The sequence below is a fragment of the Trichomycterus rosablanca genome, chromosome 7 (genome assembly GCF_030014385.1).
Source record: "Trichomycterus rosablanca isolate fTriRos1 chromosome 7, fTriRos1.hap1, whole genome shotgun sequence".
Classification (NCBI taxonomy): domain Eukaryota; kingdom Metazoa; phylum Chordata; class Actinopteri; order Siluriformes; family Trichomycteridae; genus Trichomycterus; species Trichomycterus rosablanca.
The window spans coordinates 23,211,732-23,228,607 of NC_085994.1; the positions used below are offsets into that span (position 1 = coordinate 23,211,732).

Here is a 16,876-nt window from a genome sequence, read left to right on the forward strand (position 1 = left end):
GACGTGGGAGGTCAGCCTGTCAGTGCTCAGACCATACACCGCACACTGCATCAACTCGGTCTGCATGGTCGTCATCCCAGAAGGAAGCTGACGCACAAGAAAGCCCGCAAACAGTTTGCTGAAGACAAGCAGTCCAAGAACATGGATTACTGGAATGCCCCGTGGTCTGACGAGACCAAGATAAACTTGTTTGGCTCAGATGGTGTCCAGCATGTGTGGCGGCGCCCTGGTGAGAAGTACCAAGACAACTGTATTTTGCCTACAGTCAAGCATGGTGGTGGTAGCATCATGGTCTTGGGCTGCATGAGTGTTGCTGGCACTGGGGAGCTGCAGTTCATTGAGGGAAACATGAATTCCAACATGTACTGTGACATTCTGAAACAGAGCATGATCCCCTCCCTTCGAAAACTGCTCAACCTCCAAGATGACAACTGCCTTGCTGAGGAAGCTGAAGGTAAAGGTGATGGACTAAACCCAATTGAGCACCTGTGGCGCATCCTCAAGTGGAAGGTGGAGGAGTTCAAGGTGTCTAACATCCACCAGCTCCGTGATGTCATCATGGAGGAGTGGAAGAGGATTCCAGTAGCAACCTGTGCAGCTCTGGTGAATTCCATGCCCAGGAGGGTTAAGGCAGTGCTGGATAATAATGGTGGTCACACAAAATATTGACACTTTGGGCACAATTTGGACATGTTCACTGTGGGGTGTACTCACTTATGTTGCCAGCTATTTAGACATTATTGGCTGTGTGTTGAGTTATTTTCAGAAGACAGTAAATCTACACTGCTATACAAGTTGTACACTGACTACTCTAAGTTATATCCAAGTTTTATTTCTATAGTGTTGTCCCATAAAAAGATATAATAAAATATTTGAAGAAATGTGAGGGGTGTACTCACTTTTGTGATACACTGTATATACAGTGTATCACAAAAGTGAGTACACCCCTCATATTTCTGCAGATATTTAAGTATATCTTTTCATGGGACAACACTGACAAAATGACACTTTGACATAATGAAAAGTAGTCTGTGTGCAGCTTATATAACAGTGTAAATTTATTCTTCCCTCAAAATAACTCAATATACAGCCATTAATGTCTAAACCACTGGCAACAAAAGTGAGTACACCCCTTAGTGAAAGTTCCTGAAGTGTCAATATTTTGTGTGGCCACCATTATTTCCCAGAACTGCCTTAACTCTCCTGGGCATGGAGTTTACCAGAGCGTCACAGGTTGCCACTGGAATGCTTTTCCACTCCTCCATGACGACATCACGGAGCTGGCGGATATTCAAGACTTTGCGCTCCTCCACCTTCCGCTTGAGGATGCCCCAAAGATGTTCTATTGGGTTTAGGTCTGGAGACATGCTTGGCCAGTCCATCACCTTTACCCTCAGCCTCTTCAATAAAGCAGTGGTCGTCTTAGAGGTGTGTTTGGGGTCATTATCATGCTGGAACACTGCCCTGCGACCCAGTTTCCGGAGGGAGGGGATCATGCTCTGCTTCAGTATTTCACAGTACATATTGGAGTTCATGTGTCCCTCAATGAAATGTAACTCCCCAACACCTGCTGCACTCATGCAGCCCCAGACCATGGCATTCCCACCACCATGCTTGACTGTAGGCATGACACACTTATCTTTGTACTCCTCACCTGATTGCCGCCACACATGCTTGAGACCATCTGAACCAAACAAATTAATCTTGGTCTCATCAGACCATAGGACATGGTTCCAGTAATCCATGTCCTTTGTTGACATGTCTTCAGCAAACTGTTTGCGGGCTTTCTTGTGTAGAGACTTCAGAGGAGGCTTCCTTCTGGGGTGACAGCCATGCAGACCAATTTGATGTAGTGTGCGGCGTATGGTCTGAGCACTGACAGGCTGACCCCCCACCTTTTCAATCTCTGCAGCAATGCTGACAGCACTCCTGCGCCTATCTTTCAAAGACAGCAGTTGGATGTGACGCTGAGCACGTGCACTCAGCTTCTTTGGACGACCGACGCGAGGTCTGTTCTGAGTGGACCCTGCTCTTTTAAAACGCTGGATGATCTTGGCCACTGTGCTGCAGCTCAGTTTCAGGGTGTTGGCAATCTTCTTGTAGCCTTGGCCATCTTCATGTAGCGCAACAATTCGTCTTTTAAGATCCTCAGAGAGTTCTTTGCCATGAGGTGCCATGTTGGAACTTTCAGTGACCAGTATGAGAGTGTGAGAGCTGCACTACTAAATTGAACACACCTGCTCCCTATGCACACCTGAGACCTAGTAACACTAACAAATCACATGACATTTTGGAGGGAAAATAGTGTGTAAGGGTGTAGTCTCTTAGGGGTGTACTCACTTTTGTTGCCGGTGGTTTAGACATTAATGGCTGTATATCGAGTTATTTTGAGGGAAGAATAAATTTACACTGTTATATAAGCTGCACACAGACTACTTTTCATTGTGTCAAAGTGTCATTTTGTCAGTGTTGTCCCATGAAAAGATATACTTAAATATCTGCAGAAATGTGAGGGGTGTACTCACTTTTGTGATACACTGTATATATATATATATATATATATATATATATATATATATATATACACAGTGGGGGAAATAAGTATTTGATCCCCTGCTGATTTTGTAAGTTTACCCCCTTACAAAGACTTGAACAGTCTATAGTTTTTATGGAAGGTTTATTTTAACAGAGAGAGACAGAATATCAACAAAAAATCCAGAAAAAAAAACATTAAATAAAAGTTATAAATTAATTTGTATTTAATTAAGGGAAATAAGTATTTGATCCCCTACCAACCAGCAAGAATTCTGACCCCCACAGACCGGTTATGTGCACAAAAGGCACACAAATTAGTCCGGTCCCTGTATAAAAGACTCCTGTCACAGAATCAGTTTCTTCTGTTCAAATCTCTCGACCACCATGGGCAAGACCAAAGAGCTATCAAAGGACGTCAGGGACAAGATTGTAGACCTGCACAAGGCTGGAATGGGCTACAAGACCATCAGCAAGAAGTTTGGTGAGAAAGAGACCACTGTTGGTGCGATAATTCGAAAATGGAAGAAATACAAGATCACAGTCAATCACCCTCACTCTGGAGCTCCATGCAAGATCTCACCTGGTGGGGTAAGAATGATTCTGAGAAAGGTGAGGTCAGTCCAGAATTACACGGGAGGAGCTTGTCAATGATCTCAAGGGAGCTGGGAGCACAGTCACTAAGAAAACCATTAGTAACACACTTCGCCGTAATGGATTGAGATCCTGCAGTGCCCGCAAAGTCCCTTTGCTCAAGAAGGCTCATGTACAGGCCCGTCTGAAGTTTGCCAATGAACACCTGAATGATTCAGAGAAAGCTTGGGAGAATGTGATATGGTCAGATGAGACCAAAATTGAGCTCTTTGGCATCAACTCCACTCGCCGTGTTTGGAGGCAGAGAAATGCCTGGTGGGGATGGTGTTCTTGGGGTCATATCCAGCATTTCTCTGCTCCCAGCTCCCTTGAGATCATTGACAAGCTCCTCCCGTGTAATTCTGGACTGACCTCACCTTTCTCAGAATCATTCTTACCCCACCAGGTGAGATCTTGCATGGAGCTCCAGAGCGAGGGTGATTGACTGTGATCTTGTATTTCTTCCATTTTCGAATTATCGCGCCAACAGTGGTCTCTTTCTCACCAAACTTCTTGCTGATGGTCTTGTAGCCCATTCCAGCCTTGTGCAGGTCTACAATCTTGTCCCTGACATCCTTTGATAGCTCTTTGGTCTTGCCCATGGTGGTCGAGAGATTTGAACAGGAGAAACTGATTCTGTGACAGGAGTCTTTTATACAGGGACCGGACTAATTTGTGTGCCTTTTGTGCACATAACCGGTCTGTGGGGGTCAGAATTCTTGCTGGTTGGTAGGGGATCAAATACTTATTTCCCTTAATTAAATACAAATTAATTTATAACTTTTATTTAATGTTTTTTTTTCTGGATTTTTTGATGATATTCTGTCTCTCTCTGTTAAAATAAACCTTCCATAAAAATTATAGACTGTTCAAGTCTTTGTAAGGGGGTAAACTTACAAAATCAGCAGGGGATCAAATACTTATTTCCCCCACTGTATATAAAGGATAAGTCTTTCTTGTTCAGTGTTTTTAGTCTTCAAATGCCACACCTGTAGGTAACAGGTGTATACAATTAATTATACATTACCTACATGCTTTCAGCATTCATCCTGTTCCAGCAAACAATGTCTATTAGGAAAGGTACGTTCATAAAGACGTGATAATTTTAAGTTTGACATCTGAAAAGTGATTGCGTGCCAGGCTTTCTTGTCCAACACCAGGGTGTTAAGGTTTTGAAATAGAATGCTCAACAAGATTATGGTCAAGTGTCCACATAATTTTGGCCATCTAGTGCAGCATGTATTCATTTTCTACGACTAACTAAGTGTTCATGGTATTAAAGGCATCATGTAAATAAAAGGGATAGATTCTCTCACCTATGAAATGTGCAGCCTTTGAATCCAATAGGAACACCATCTTTCCTGTAGGGGACGATTTGCATGTTGGATAAGCAAACAAACGTAAAGAAAAACATAGGAAGGGGGGAAGGAAGAAGGAGTTACAGGGTCCATAGGACACTTTCTTTCTTAACACATACTGTACACATTTAACACAGTTAACACAGCTGCAAAAAACGTTTGCAAACCCTTTGGAATTACATAGATTTCAGCATTACATACTGTATACTAAAATAGGGTACAAATACATTTTGACAACACTAATGCACAATAAATTACAAAGACTTTATTAAACACACTTAAATTTTCAGTAATTAGGATCAAAGTTGAAGAATTTTTAATAATTCTGGATTTTCTAGCATGAACAGATCCTGAATAAAACAACAGGATGATTACCAATACCAATACATACAAAAATAAATATGCTTTTAAAAATCTTTTTGCATCATTAAACTCTTATTAAACGTAAGGTTACAAACTACTAACCTCGGCGCCAGATGGCGCAGCGGGATATTCCACTAGCGCACCAGCACCGAGGTTCTAAACTCCTCGATTCGAAACTCGGCGTTGCCACCGGTCGGCTGGCCGCCATCTAGCAGTCATAATTAGTAGTGCGTGCAGGGAGGGATGACCGGAATATATGGGCAGGGTCTTAAAACGCTGTGTAAGAACCCTGATTGGCGGATAGAGGCGCCTGTGCAGAGTGCATGGGTGGAAAAGAGTCGGGTCGGAGCAATATACCCACCTCAGCTGCAAAAAAATCGGGGATCCCCAGCAGCGAAAGACAAATTGATTATACTAAATTGGAAGAAAATGCAAAAAATATATATGCATTTAACAACATAACATAAAAACCACCTCCTTGTTTCTACACTCACTGTCCATTTTATCAACTCCACTTACCATATAAAAGCACTTTGTAGTTCTACAATTACTGACTGTAGTCCATCTGTTTCTCTGCATGCTTTGTTACCCCTCTTTCATGCTGTTCTTCAATGGTCAGGACCACCACAGAGCAGGTATTATTTGGGTGGTGGATCATTCTCAGCACTGCAGTGACACTGACATGGTGGTGGTGTGTTAGTGTGTGTTGTGCTGGAGTGGATAAGACACAGCAGCCCTGTTTTTAATTATTAGTTTTAAACACCTCACTGTCACTGCTGGACTGAGAATTGTCCACCAACCAAAAATATCCAGCCAACAGCCCCCCGTGGGCATCCTATGACCACTGATGAAGGTCTAGAAGATGGCCAACTCAAACAGCAGCAATAGATGAGCGATCGTCTCTGACTTTACATCTACAAGGTGGACCAACTAGGTAAGAGTGTCTAATGGAGTGGACAGTGAGTGGACACGGTATTTAAAAACTCCAGCAGCATTGCGGTGTCTGATCCACTAATACCATCACAACACACACTAACACACTACCACTATGTTAGTGTCACTGCAGTGCTGAGAATGATCCACCACCCAAATAATACCTGCTCTGTGGTGGTAAAGTGGGGGTCCTGACCACTGAAGAACAGGGTACAGCAGGCTTTAAAGGTATGTCGAGAAACAGATGGACTACAGTCAGTAATTGTAGAACTTCAAAGTGCTCCTATATGGTAAGTGGAGCTGATAAAATGGACAAGTGAATGTAGAAACAAGGTGGTTTTAATGTTATGGCTGATCAGTGTGTGTATATATATATATATATATATATATATATATATATATATATATATATATATATATATATATATATATATATATATATACAGTGTATCACAAAAGTGAGTACACCCCTCACATTTCTGCAGATATTTAAGTATATCTTTTCATGGGACAACACTGACAAAATGACACTTTGACACAATGAAAAGTAGTCTGTGTGCAGCTTATATAACAATGTAAATTTATTCTTCCCTCAAAATAACTCAATATACAGCCATTAATGTCTAAACCACCGGCAACAAAAGTGAGTACACCCCTAAGAGACTACACCCCTAAATGTCCAAATTGAGCACTGCTTGTCATTTTCCCTCCAAAATGTCATGTGATTTGTTAGTGTTACTAGGTCTCAGGTGTGCATAGGGAGCAGGTGTGTTCAATTTAGTAGTACAGCTCTCTCACACTCTCATACTGGTCACTGAAAGTTCCAACATGGCACCTCATGGCAAAGAACTCTCTGAGGATCTTAAAAGATGAATTGTTGCGCTACATGAAGATGGCCATGGCTACAAGAAGATTGCCAACACCCTGAAACTGAGCTGCAGCACAGTGGCCAAGATCATCCAGCGTTTTAAAAGAGCAGGGTCCACTCAGAATAGACCTTGCGTTGGTCGTCCAAAGAAGCTGAGTGCACATGCTCAGCGTCACATCCAACTGCTGTCTTTGAAAGATAGGCGCAGGAGTGCTGTCAGCATTGCTGCAGAGATTGAAAAGGTGGGGGGTCAGCCTGTCAGTGCTCAGACCATACGCCGCACACTACATCAAATTGGTCTGCATGGCTGTCACCCCAGAAGGAAGCCTCTTCTGAAGTCTCTACACAAGAAAGCCCGCAAACAGTTTGCTGAAGACATGTCAACAAAGGACATGGATTACTGGAACCATGTCCTATGGTCTGATGAGACCAAGATTAATTTGTTTGGTTCAGATGGTCTCAAGCATGTGTGGCGGCAATCAGGTGAGGAGTACAAAGATAAGTGTGTCATGCCTACAGTCAAGCATGGTGGTGGGAATGCCATGGTCTGGGGCTGCATGAGTGCAGCAGGTGTTGGGGAGTTACATTTCATTGAGGGACACATGAACTCCAATATGTACTGTGAAATACTGAAGCAGAGCATGATCCCCTCCCTCCGGAAACTGGGTCGCAGGGCAGTGTTCCAGCATGATAATGACCCCAAACACACCTCTAAGACGACCACTGCTTTATTGAAGAGGCTGAGGGTAAAGGTGATGGACTGGCCAAGCATGTCTCCAGACCTAAACCCAATAGAACATCTTTGGGGCATCCTCAAGCGGAAGGTGGAGGAGCGCAAAGTCTCGAATATCCGCCAGCTCCGTGATGTCGTCATGGAGGAGTGGAAAAGCATTCCAGTGGCAACCTGTGAAGCTCTGGTAAACTCCATGCTCAGGAGAGTTAAGACAGTTCTGGGAAATAATGGTGGCCACACAAAATATTGACACTTCAGGAACTTTCACTAAGGGGTGTACTCACTTTTGTTGCCGGTGGTTTAGACATTAATGGCTGTATATTGAGTTATTTTGAGGGAAGAATAAATTTACACTGTTATATAAGCTGCACACAGACTACTTTTCATTGTGTCAAAGTGTCATTTTGTCAGTCTTGTCCCATGAAAAGATATACTTAAATATCTGCAGAAATGTGAGGGGTGTACTCACTTTTGTGATACACTGTATATATATATAATACAGTATATAATACTTAACTCTCCTGGGCATGGAGTTTACCAGAGCTTCACAGGTTGCCACTGGAATGCTTTTCCACTCCTCCATGACGACATCACGGAGCTGGCGGATATTCGAGACTTTGCGCTCCTCCACCTTCCGCTTGAGGATGCCCCAAAGATGTTCTATTGGGTTTAGGTATGGAAATATGCTTGGCCAGTCCATCACCTTTACCCTCAGCCTCTTCAATAAAGCAGTGGTCGTCTTAGAGGTGTGTTTGGGGTCATTATCATGCTGGAACACTGCCCTGCGACCCAGTTTCCGGAGGGAGGGGATCATGCTCTGCTTCAGTATTTTACAATACATATTGGAGTTCATGTGTCCCTCAATGAAATGTAACTCCCCAACACCTGCTGCACTCATGCAGCCCCAGACCATGGCATTCCCACCACCATGCTTGACTGTAGGCATGACACACTTATCTTTGTACTCCTCACCTGATTGCCGCCACACATGCTTGAGACCATCTGAACCAAACAAATTAATCTTGGTCTCATCAGACCATAGGACATGGTTCCAGTAATCCATGTCCTTTGTTGACATGTCTTCATTGTTTTGAAGACTGTTTGCGGGCTTTCTTGTGTAGAGACTTCAGAAGAGGCTTCCTTCTGGGGTGACAGCCATGCAGACCAATTTGATGTAGTGTGCGGCGTATGGTCTGAGCACTGACAGGCTGACCCCCCACCTTTTCAATCTCTGCAGCAATGCTGACAGCACTCCTGCGCCTATCTTTCAAAGACAGCAGTTGGATGTGACACTGAGCACGTGCACTCAGCTTCTTCGGAAGACCAACGCGAGGTCTGTTCTGAGTGGACCCTGCTCTTTTAAAACGCTGGATGATCTTGGCCACTGTGCTGCAGCTCAGTTTCAGGGTGTTGGCAATCTTCTTGTAGCCTTGGCCATCTTCATGTAGCGCAACAATTCGTCTTTTAAGATCCTCTGAGAGTTCTTTGCCATGAGGTGCCATGTTGGAACTTTCAGTGACCAGTATGAGAGAGTGTGAGAGCTGTACTACTAAATTGAACACACCTGCTCCCTATGCACACCTGAGACCTAGTAACACTAACAAATCACATGACATTTAGGAGGGAAAATGACAAGCAGTGCTCAATTTGGACATTTAGGGGTGTAGTCTCTTAGGGGTGTACTCACTTTTGTTGCCGGTGGTTTAGACATTAATGGCTGTATATTGAGTTATTTTGAGGGAAGAATAAATTTACATTGTTATATAAGCTGCACACAGACTACTTTTCATTGTGTCAGTGTCATTTTGTCAGTGTTGTCCCATGAAAAGATATACTTAAATATCTGCAGAAATGTGAGGGGTGTACTCACTTTTGTGATACACTGTATATATATATATACATACATACAGTGAGGAAAATAAGTATTTGATCCCCTGCTGATTTCTGATTTTGTAAGTTTACCCCCTTACAAAGACTTGAACAGTCTATAATTTTTATGGAAGGTTTATTTTAACAGAGAGAGACAGAATATCATCAAAAAATCCAGAAAAAAAAACATTAAATAAAAGTTATAAATTAATTTGTATTTAATTAAGGGAAATAAGTATTTGATCCCCTACCAACCAGCAAGAATTCTGACCCCCACAGACCGGTTATGTGCACAAAAGGCACACAAATTAGTCCTGTCCCTGTATAAAAGACTCCTGTCACAGAATCAGTTTCTTTTGTTCAAATCTCTCGACTACCATGGGCAAGACCAAAGAGCTATCAAAGGACGTCAGGGACAAGATTGTAGACCTGCACAAGGCTGGAATGGGCTACAAGACCATCAGCAAGAAGCTTGGTGAGAAAGAGACCACTGTTGGTGCGATAATTCGAAAATGGAAGAAATACAAGATCACAGTCAATCACCCTCACTCTGGAGCTCCATGCAAGATCTCACCTGGTGGGGTAAGAATGATTCTGAGAAAGGTGAGGTCAGTCCAGAATTACACGGGAGGAGCTTGTCAATGATCTCAAGGGAGCTGGGAGCACAGTCACTAAGAAAACCATTAGTAACACACTTCGCCGTAATGGATTGAGATCCTGCAGTGCCCGCAAAGTCCCTTTGCTCAAGAAGGCTCATGTACAGGCCCGTCTGAAGTTTGCCAATGAACACCTGAATGATTCAGAGAAAGCTTGGGAGAATGTGATATGGTCAGATGAGACCAAAATTGAGCTGTTTGGCATCAACTCCACTCGCCGTATTTGGAGGCAGAGAAATGCCCGGTGGGGATGGTGTTCTTGGGGTCATATCCAGCATTTCTCTGCTCCCAGCTCCCTTGAGATCATTGACAAGCTCCTCCCGTGTAATTCTGGACTGACCTCACCTTTCTCAGAATCATTCTTACCCCACCAGGTGAGATCTTGCATGGAGCTCCAGAGTGAGGGTGATTGACTGTGATATTGTATTTCTTCCATTTTCGAATTATCGTGCCAACAATGGTCTCTTTCTCACCAAGCTTCTTGCTGATGGTCTTGTAGCCCATTCCAGCCTTGTGCAGGTCTAAACTTAGAAAAACAGCAGAGGGTTTCAAATACTTATTTTCCCCACTGTATATGCAATCTATACATCATGGTGCTCCCGCCACTATGCTTCAGTTAAAATTTGACTGTAATGTAAGACTAACTTCTCTTTACCCCTCTTTACCATTCACAGAACATTGGCCCAAAAGCCCTGTGGAACATCCAAGTTTTCTGCACATCTTAATGCACAACAATTTCTGTTTTGTTTTAGTAAACACAGGTCCACTGTTTTACTTCCATGAAAAGAAAAAAAAAACAGTGTAAATATTAAACAAAGTTGGGTCCTCATGTTTTTTTGCAGGTTTTAATCTTAGGTAACCTTGTTGTTCCACTCCCTGGCTTTGATGTAAGAAAGAAGTCTTCTAGATAGAACAGTGACAGTATTTAACAATATGACAAATACTACACAAAAAGAAGGAATTAATTAAAACACCCAGTTGGTAAACTGTTCAAGCTTTATGCATCTCTAAATTTTTTTGTTTGGGGCATTGTTCAAATAGACAAGACTTTCTTCAGAATAGAAGACTCACCCTACGTTCAGAACGGCGGTAAATCATTTACTGACGAATTCACACTGGAAATACCATCATGGCTTGTGGATGATTGTTCGCCATAGTTTAACTGAGGCCAAAGAAAATAGCATGACAGTACAGTATAACTGACTTAAAAGTATCTACAGAGCACATGAGGAAACTATTTGATGATAAACCAGATTCATTCCCACCCAGTTTCTACCACAAGTCAGACGTGTTCCAGCTAAAAATAAATTCTATTGAAAAAAAAAAATCGCTTGCTCCTTAGGACACGTTCTATCTATCTAATCTATCTATCTATCTATCTATCTATCTATCTATCTATCTATCTATCGATCTATCGATCTATCTATCTATCTATCTATCTATCTATCTATCTATCTATGATGTGTTTACTCGTGAGTTACATTCACGGCAGGAAAGGTTTATTGTGGGTGCTTTGTATCCGTTAGGTAGACTCTGATATAATACACTATATTGCCAAAAGTATTCGCTCGTCTGTCTTCACACGCATATGAACTTGAGGGACATCCCATTCTTAATCCATAGGGTTTAATATGATGTCGACCGACCCTTTGCAGCTATAACAGCTTCAACTCTTCTGGGAAGGCTTTCCACAAGGTTTAGGAGTGTGTTTATGGGAATGTTTGACCATTCTTCCAGAAGCGCATTTGTGAGGTCAGACACTGATGTTGGACGAGAAGGCCTGGCTCACAGTCTCCGCTCTAATTCATCCCAAAGGTGTCCTATCGGGTTGAGGTCAGGACTCTGTGCAGGCCTGTCAAGTTCTTCCACACCAAACTCACTCATCCATGTCTGTATGGACCTTGCTTTGTGCACTGGTACGCAGTCATGTTGGAACAGGAAGGGGCCATCCCCAAACTGTTCCCACAAATTCGGGAGCATGAAATTGTCCAAAATCTCTTGGTACGCTGAAGCATTAAGAGTTCCTTTCACTGGAACTAAGGGGCCGAACCCAACTCCTGAAAAACAACCCCACACCATAATCCCCCCTCCACCAAACTTTACACTTGGCACAATGCAGTCAGACAAGTACCGTTCTCCTGGCAACCGCCAAACCCAGACTCGTCCATCGGATTGCAAGACGGAGAAGCGTGATTCATCACTCCAGAGAACACGTCTCCACTGCTCTAGAGTCCAGTGGCGGCGTGCTTTACATCACTGCATCCGACGCTTTGCATTGCGCTTGGTGATGTAAGGCTCGGATGCAGCTGCTCGGCCATGGAAACCCATTCCATGAAGCTCTTTACACACTGTTCTTGAGCTAATCTGAAGGCCACATGAAGTTTGGAGGTCTGTAGCAATTGACTCTGCAGAAAGTTGCCGACCTCTGCGCACTATGCACCTCAGCATCCACTGACCCCGCTCTGTCATTTTATGTCATTCGCAATCACTTCCACTTTGTTGTAATACCACTGACAGTTGACTGTGAAATATTTAGTAGTGAGGAAATTTCACGACTGGACTTGTTGCACAGGTGGCATCCTATCATGGTACCACGCTGGAATTTCACTGAGCTCCTGAGAGTGACACATTCTTTCACAAATGTTTGTAGAAGCAGTCTGCATACCTAAGTGCTTGGTTTTATACACCTGTGGCCATGGAAGTAACTGGAACACCTGAAGTCAATGATTTGGATGGGTGAGTGAATACTTTTGACAATATAGTGTATATGTATTCCTAATTTAGTGATTGCAATGAAGTTCAAAAACTTTCCTGCTTTTTCAAGGTTAAAATATCTTTCAATGTTCCAGCTATGGGAAATTTTTGTCTCTCCCTTTGCTATTTAGGGCACTCAGTTAGTATGTGTTTAATCGTGATGGGTAATTGGCAGGATTGGCATTGCCGGGCATCCCCCCCCCTTTCTTTATCAAGTAGGAATGTGTAAGTCTGTCTATTTGCTGAACTTTGACACCGCAATAAGGACTTTCTCTTCCATCTCTACTATGAACTATTATCTATAAACTAAAAACAGAGTGTACAGTTTCATGATGGTGGAGATAAAGCCCGTACCACTCTTCTCAATGCTCAATTAACGCCGGTAATTGCCAGCTCTAACTGAAAATAAATGAGAGCTGTTTGCTTTGCTGTGTCGGATCACTGCCAGTCTGAACGTAGGTGGAGTTAACCTGAAAACAATTGGTCAGCAAGCAGAGAGACTGTGATCCGGATGGCCTTGCTATGCTTTTGTTGTAATTTTTCATTTGTAAGCTATCCAGTTACAGAGGGCTTGATGTGTCTTGGTTTGGTTGGCATCAGTTTTCCTGTGAAACCCTTCAAGCGATTATCCTAAATATTGGTGTCAGCCTGGTACTTCTTTCTTCATCACCATAAATGTTGCCATTATCAACAGCAGTGAGTTTGGTGTAAAACAACACACTTCTACAACACACATACACCGATCAGCCATAACATTAAAACCGCCTCCTTGTTCCTACACTCACTGTCCACTTTATCAGCTCCACTTACCATATAGAAGCACTTTGTAGTTCTACAATTACTGACTGTAGTCCATCTATTTCTCTGCATGCTTTTTTTAACCTGCCTTCACCCTGTTCTTCAATGGTCAGGACCCCCACAGAGCAGGTATTATTTAGGTGGTGGATCATTCTCAACACTGCAGTGACACTGACATGGTGGTGATGTGTTAGTGTGTGTTGTGCGTTGTGCTAGTATAAGTGGAACAGACACAGCAGCACTGCTGGAGTTTTTAAATACCGTATCCACTCACTGTCCACTCTATTAGACACTTCTAACTAGTTGATCCACCTTGTAGATGTAAAGTCAGAGACGATTGCTCATCTATTGCTGCTGTTTGAGTTGGTCATCTTCTAGACCTTCATCAGTGGTCACAGGACGCTGCCTACAGGGCGCTGTTGGCTGGATATATTTTTGGTTGGTGGACTATTCTCAGTCCAGCAGGGCGTTTAAAAACTCTATCAGTGCTGCTGTGTCTTATCTACTCATACCAGCACAACACACACTAACACACCACCACCATGTCAGTGTCACTGCAGTGCTGAGTATAACCCACCACCCAAATAATACCTACTCTGTAGTGGTCCTGGGAGAGTCCTGACCATTGAAGAACAGGATGAAAACAAGCTAACAAAGCATGCAGAGTAATAGATGAACTACAGTCATTAATTGTAGAACTACAAAGTGCTCCTATATGGCAAGTGAAGCCGATAAACTGGACAACGTGTGTAGAAAGAAGGTGGTTTTAATGTTATGGCTGATCTATGTATTTGAACACCTTGAAGACATCATTTAGCTGAACATCAAAATCAAGGCGGTAATCATAATAAGCGAGATTTTCTAAAAGTTTCCGCACTTTTATATTATCGTTCGAAATGGTGAGGGAGGGAGTAATAGTAATTGGTCGGGTCTGAGTGACTAAGAGAGAGCTTATAGTGTGGATTTAGCGGCATCTGATTTCCACCTATTTGAACCTCTTAAAGAAGCTTTATGGGGAAGAAGATTTTCATGTGATAATGATGTGAAAGCAGCGGTGCATCAGTGGATACGTGCTCAACCAAAAACCTGATTTGCTAATGGCATTAAAAAGTTGGTACGACGCTGGCGAAAATGCATTGGAAGTTGGCTATGTAGAAAAGTAATGCAATTTGTTTTTGAAATTCTTAATAAATAGAGTTTATATCGTATATACTATACTATCCTCCCCCCCCCCCATATTCAGATGCATGTTCAATGCATAGCTACAGCCTTGATAAGAATAAATTCTAGACTCTAGATTATGAATGAATGAGCAACAATACATAAAAACACATCTGTATGTTTAGTTTAGACTATTGTTTGACTTGACTTAATAGCGGAAATCCGTAATTCCAAAAGTTTAACAACCGTTTCCATGCAACTGTGGATTTAGGCTTAACTAATCCATAAACTTTATGATCTGTTAAATTGTTACATGGTACTAAATGCAATTCACATGACTGAAGGGTTATAAAACATTATTCGGAACAGTAAGCAGTGCAAATACTGATCAAGCATGCTGACAAGTGTTCTGAAAGGTTTAAAATGACACCACTGCTGCAAATAGGCCCTCCTGAGAGAGAGCCGTGAATCCTCAGTCTGGGTTACCTGAATTCCCCGGTGCAGAACTGCCTGTAAGAGAATACAAAGGTGTTATAGAAACGGCTCATGCAAATACGTTGCTTCACAAACACTACACCATAATTAGCCCAGTGTTCTTATTAATGTACTTTTCATTCTGACTCATGATTTAGAGTTAATTAAATCTGACACAGTTACACAAACCTCATTTTCAGAAAAATTTTGACACAAAAAATGCAATAAGAACTGAAATCTGTAATTTGCTAATTCACTAAAACCTTTATTAAACAGTAAAAAAAAATCCTGTGTTTTTAATTATACACTTAATTATATTTGTTAAATATGAACAAATTCAAAAATTGATGCCTGCAACACACCACCTCAACTTTTAATGATACGTTTTAATTGTTTAGGAACTGAAGATACTAATTGCTGCAAATCTCAGCAGTCTGTAGTCACCATTGTCTGTTTTTCTCCTTCACCTCTTTATAATGCACCATACTTTTTTTCACTTTTTAGCGCGTCCAATTGCACGATTGCGCCATGCGTCCTCTCCACCAATCTCGATCCCTGCTCTGATTGAGGAGAACTAAGCTAACCCATGCTCCCTCCGACACGTAAACAGCAGCCGTACGCATTTTGTCACCTACACTTTGACGAGTGCAATGCGGATCAGCATTGTGTACGGGGAGACACACCCTAACAGCACTCTTTTCGCATCTCTGTGCAAACGCCAACAATCAGCCAGCAGAGGTCATAATTGCATTAGTTATGAGAGAGTCCCTATCCGGCTTTAATATCCCCACCCCTATCTGAACAACAGGACCACCACAGAGCAGGTAGTATTTGGGTGTTGGATCATTCTCAGCACTGCAGTAACACTGACATGGTGGTGGTGTGTTAGTGTGTGTTGTGCTGGTATAAGTGGAGCAGACACAGCAGCGCTGCTGGAGTTTTTGAAAATCGTGTCCACTCTATTAGACACTCCTACCTAGTTGGTCCACCTTGTAGATGTAAAGTCGATGAGACGATCGCTCATCTATTGCTGCTGTTTGAGCTGGTCATCTTCTAGACCTTCATCAGTGGTCACAGGACTGGCGGTTGGCTGGATATTTTTGGTTAATGGACTATTCTCAGTCCAGCAGTGACAGTGAGGTGTTTAAAAACTCCATCAGCACTGCTGTGTCTGATCCACTCATACCAGCACAACACACACTAACACACCACCACCATGTCAGTGTCACTGTAGTGCTGAGAATGAACCACCACCTAAATAATACCTAATCTGTAGTGGTCCTGGGAGAGTCCTGGCCATGGAAGAAAAACATGAAAGGGGGCTAACAAAGCATGCAGAGAAACAGATGGACTACAGTCAGTAATTGTAGAACTACAAAGTGCTTCTATACGGTAAGTGGAGCTGATAAAATGGACAGTGAGTGTAGAAACAAGGAGGTGGTTTTAATGTTATGGCTGATCGGTGTATTTAGCTCAGACAAGCTGAAATGTGGACTCGTCTGACCACAAAACACATTTCCACTGTCTTTCGGCCCATCTCAGATGACTTCGGCGTTTATGTGCAAAATTTATCTTGGCTATGGCTTCCTCTTTGCCAAATACATAAAGTTACAGCTTGTATTTCTGAAAGCAGAGGCAAACTGTGTTGAGTGACAATGATTTTTCTTCAGCCTATGTGGCTATGTTTATCACAGTAGCACGTGTCAAACTCAAGGCCCCCGGGCCAAAGCCGGCCCGCCATGTC

The 16,876-nt window shown here is 42.6% G+C and overlaps 1 protein-coding gene across 1 annotated transcript in view; it reads right to left on the reverse strand.

Annotated features, from left to right (window-relative positions):
* The window catches only part of ppih (peptidylprolyl isomerase H (cyclophilin H)), a 79,421-nt gene that overhangs the window by 29,233 nt on the left and 33,312 nt on the right, over positions 1–16,876 (reverse strand). Inside the window, exons 3-4 of the mRNA XM_062998536.1 lie at positions 15,145–15,168; positions 4,482–4,526 (exon numbers count right to left, since the gene is read on the reverse strand). Coding sequence (XP_062854606.1) covers positions 4,482–4,526; positions 15,145–15,168 — 69 coding nt within the window. The remainder of the gene's footprint in view (positions 1–4,481; positions 4,527–15,144; positions 15,169–16,876) is intronic.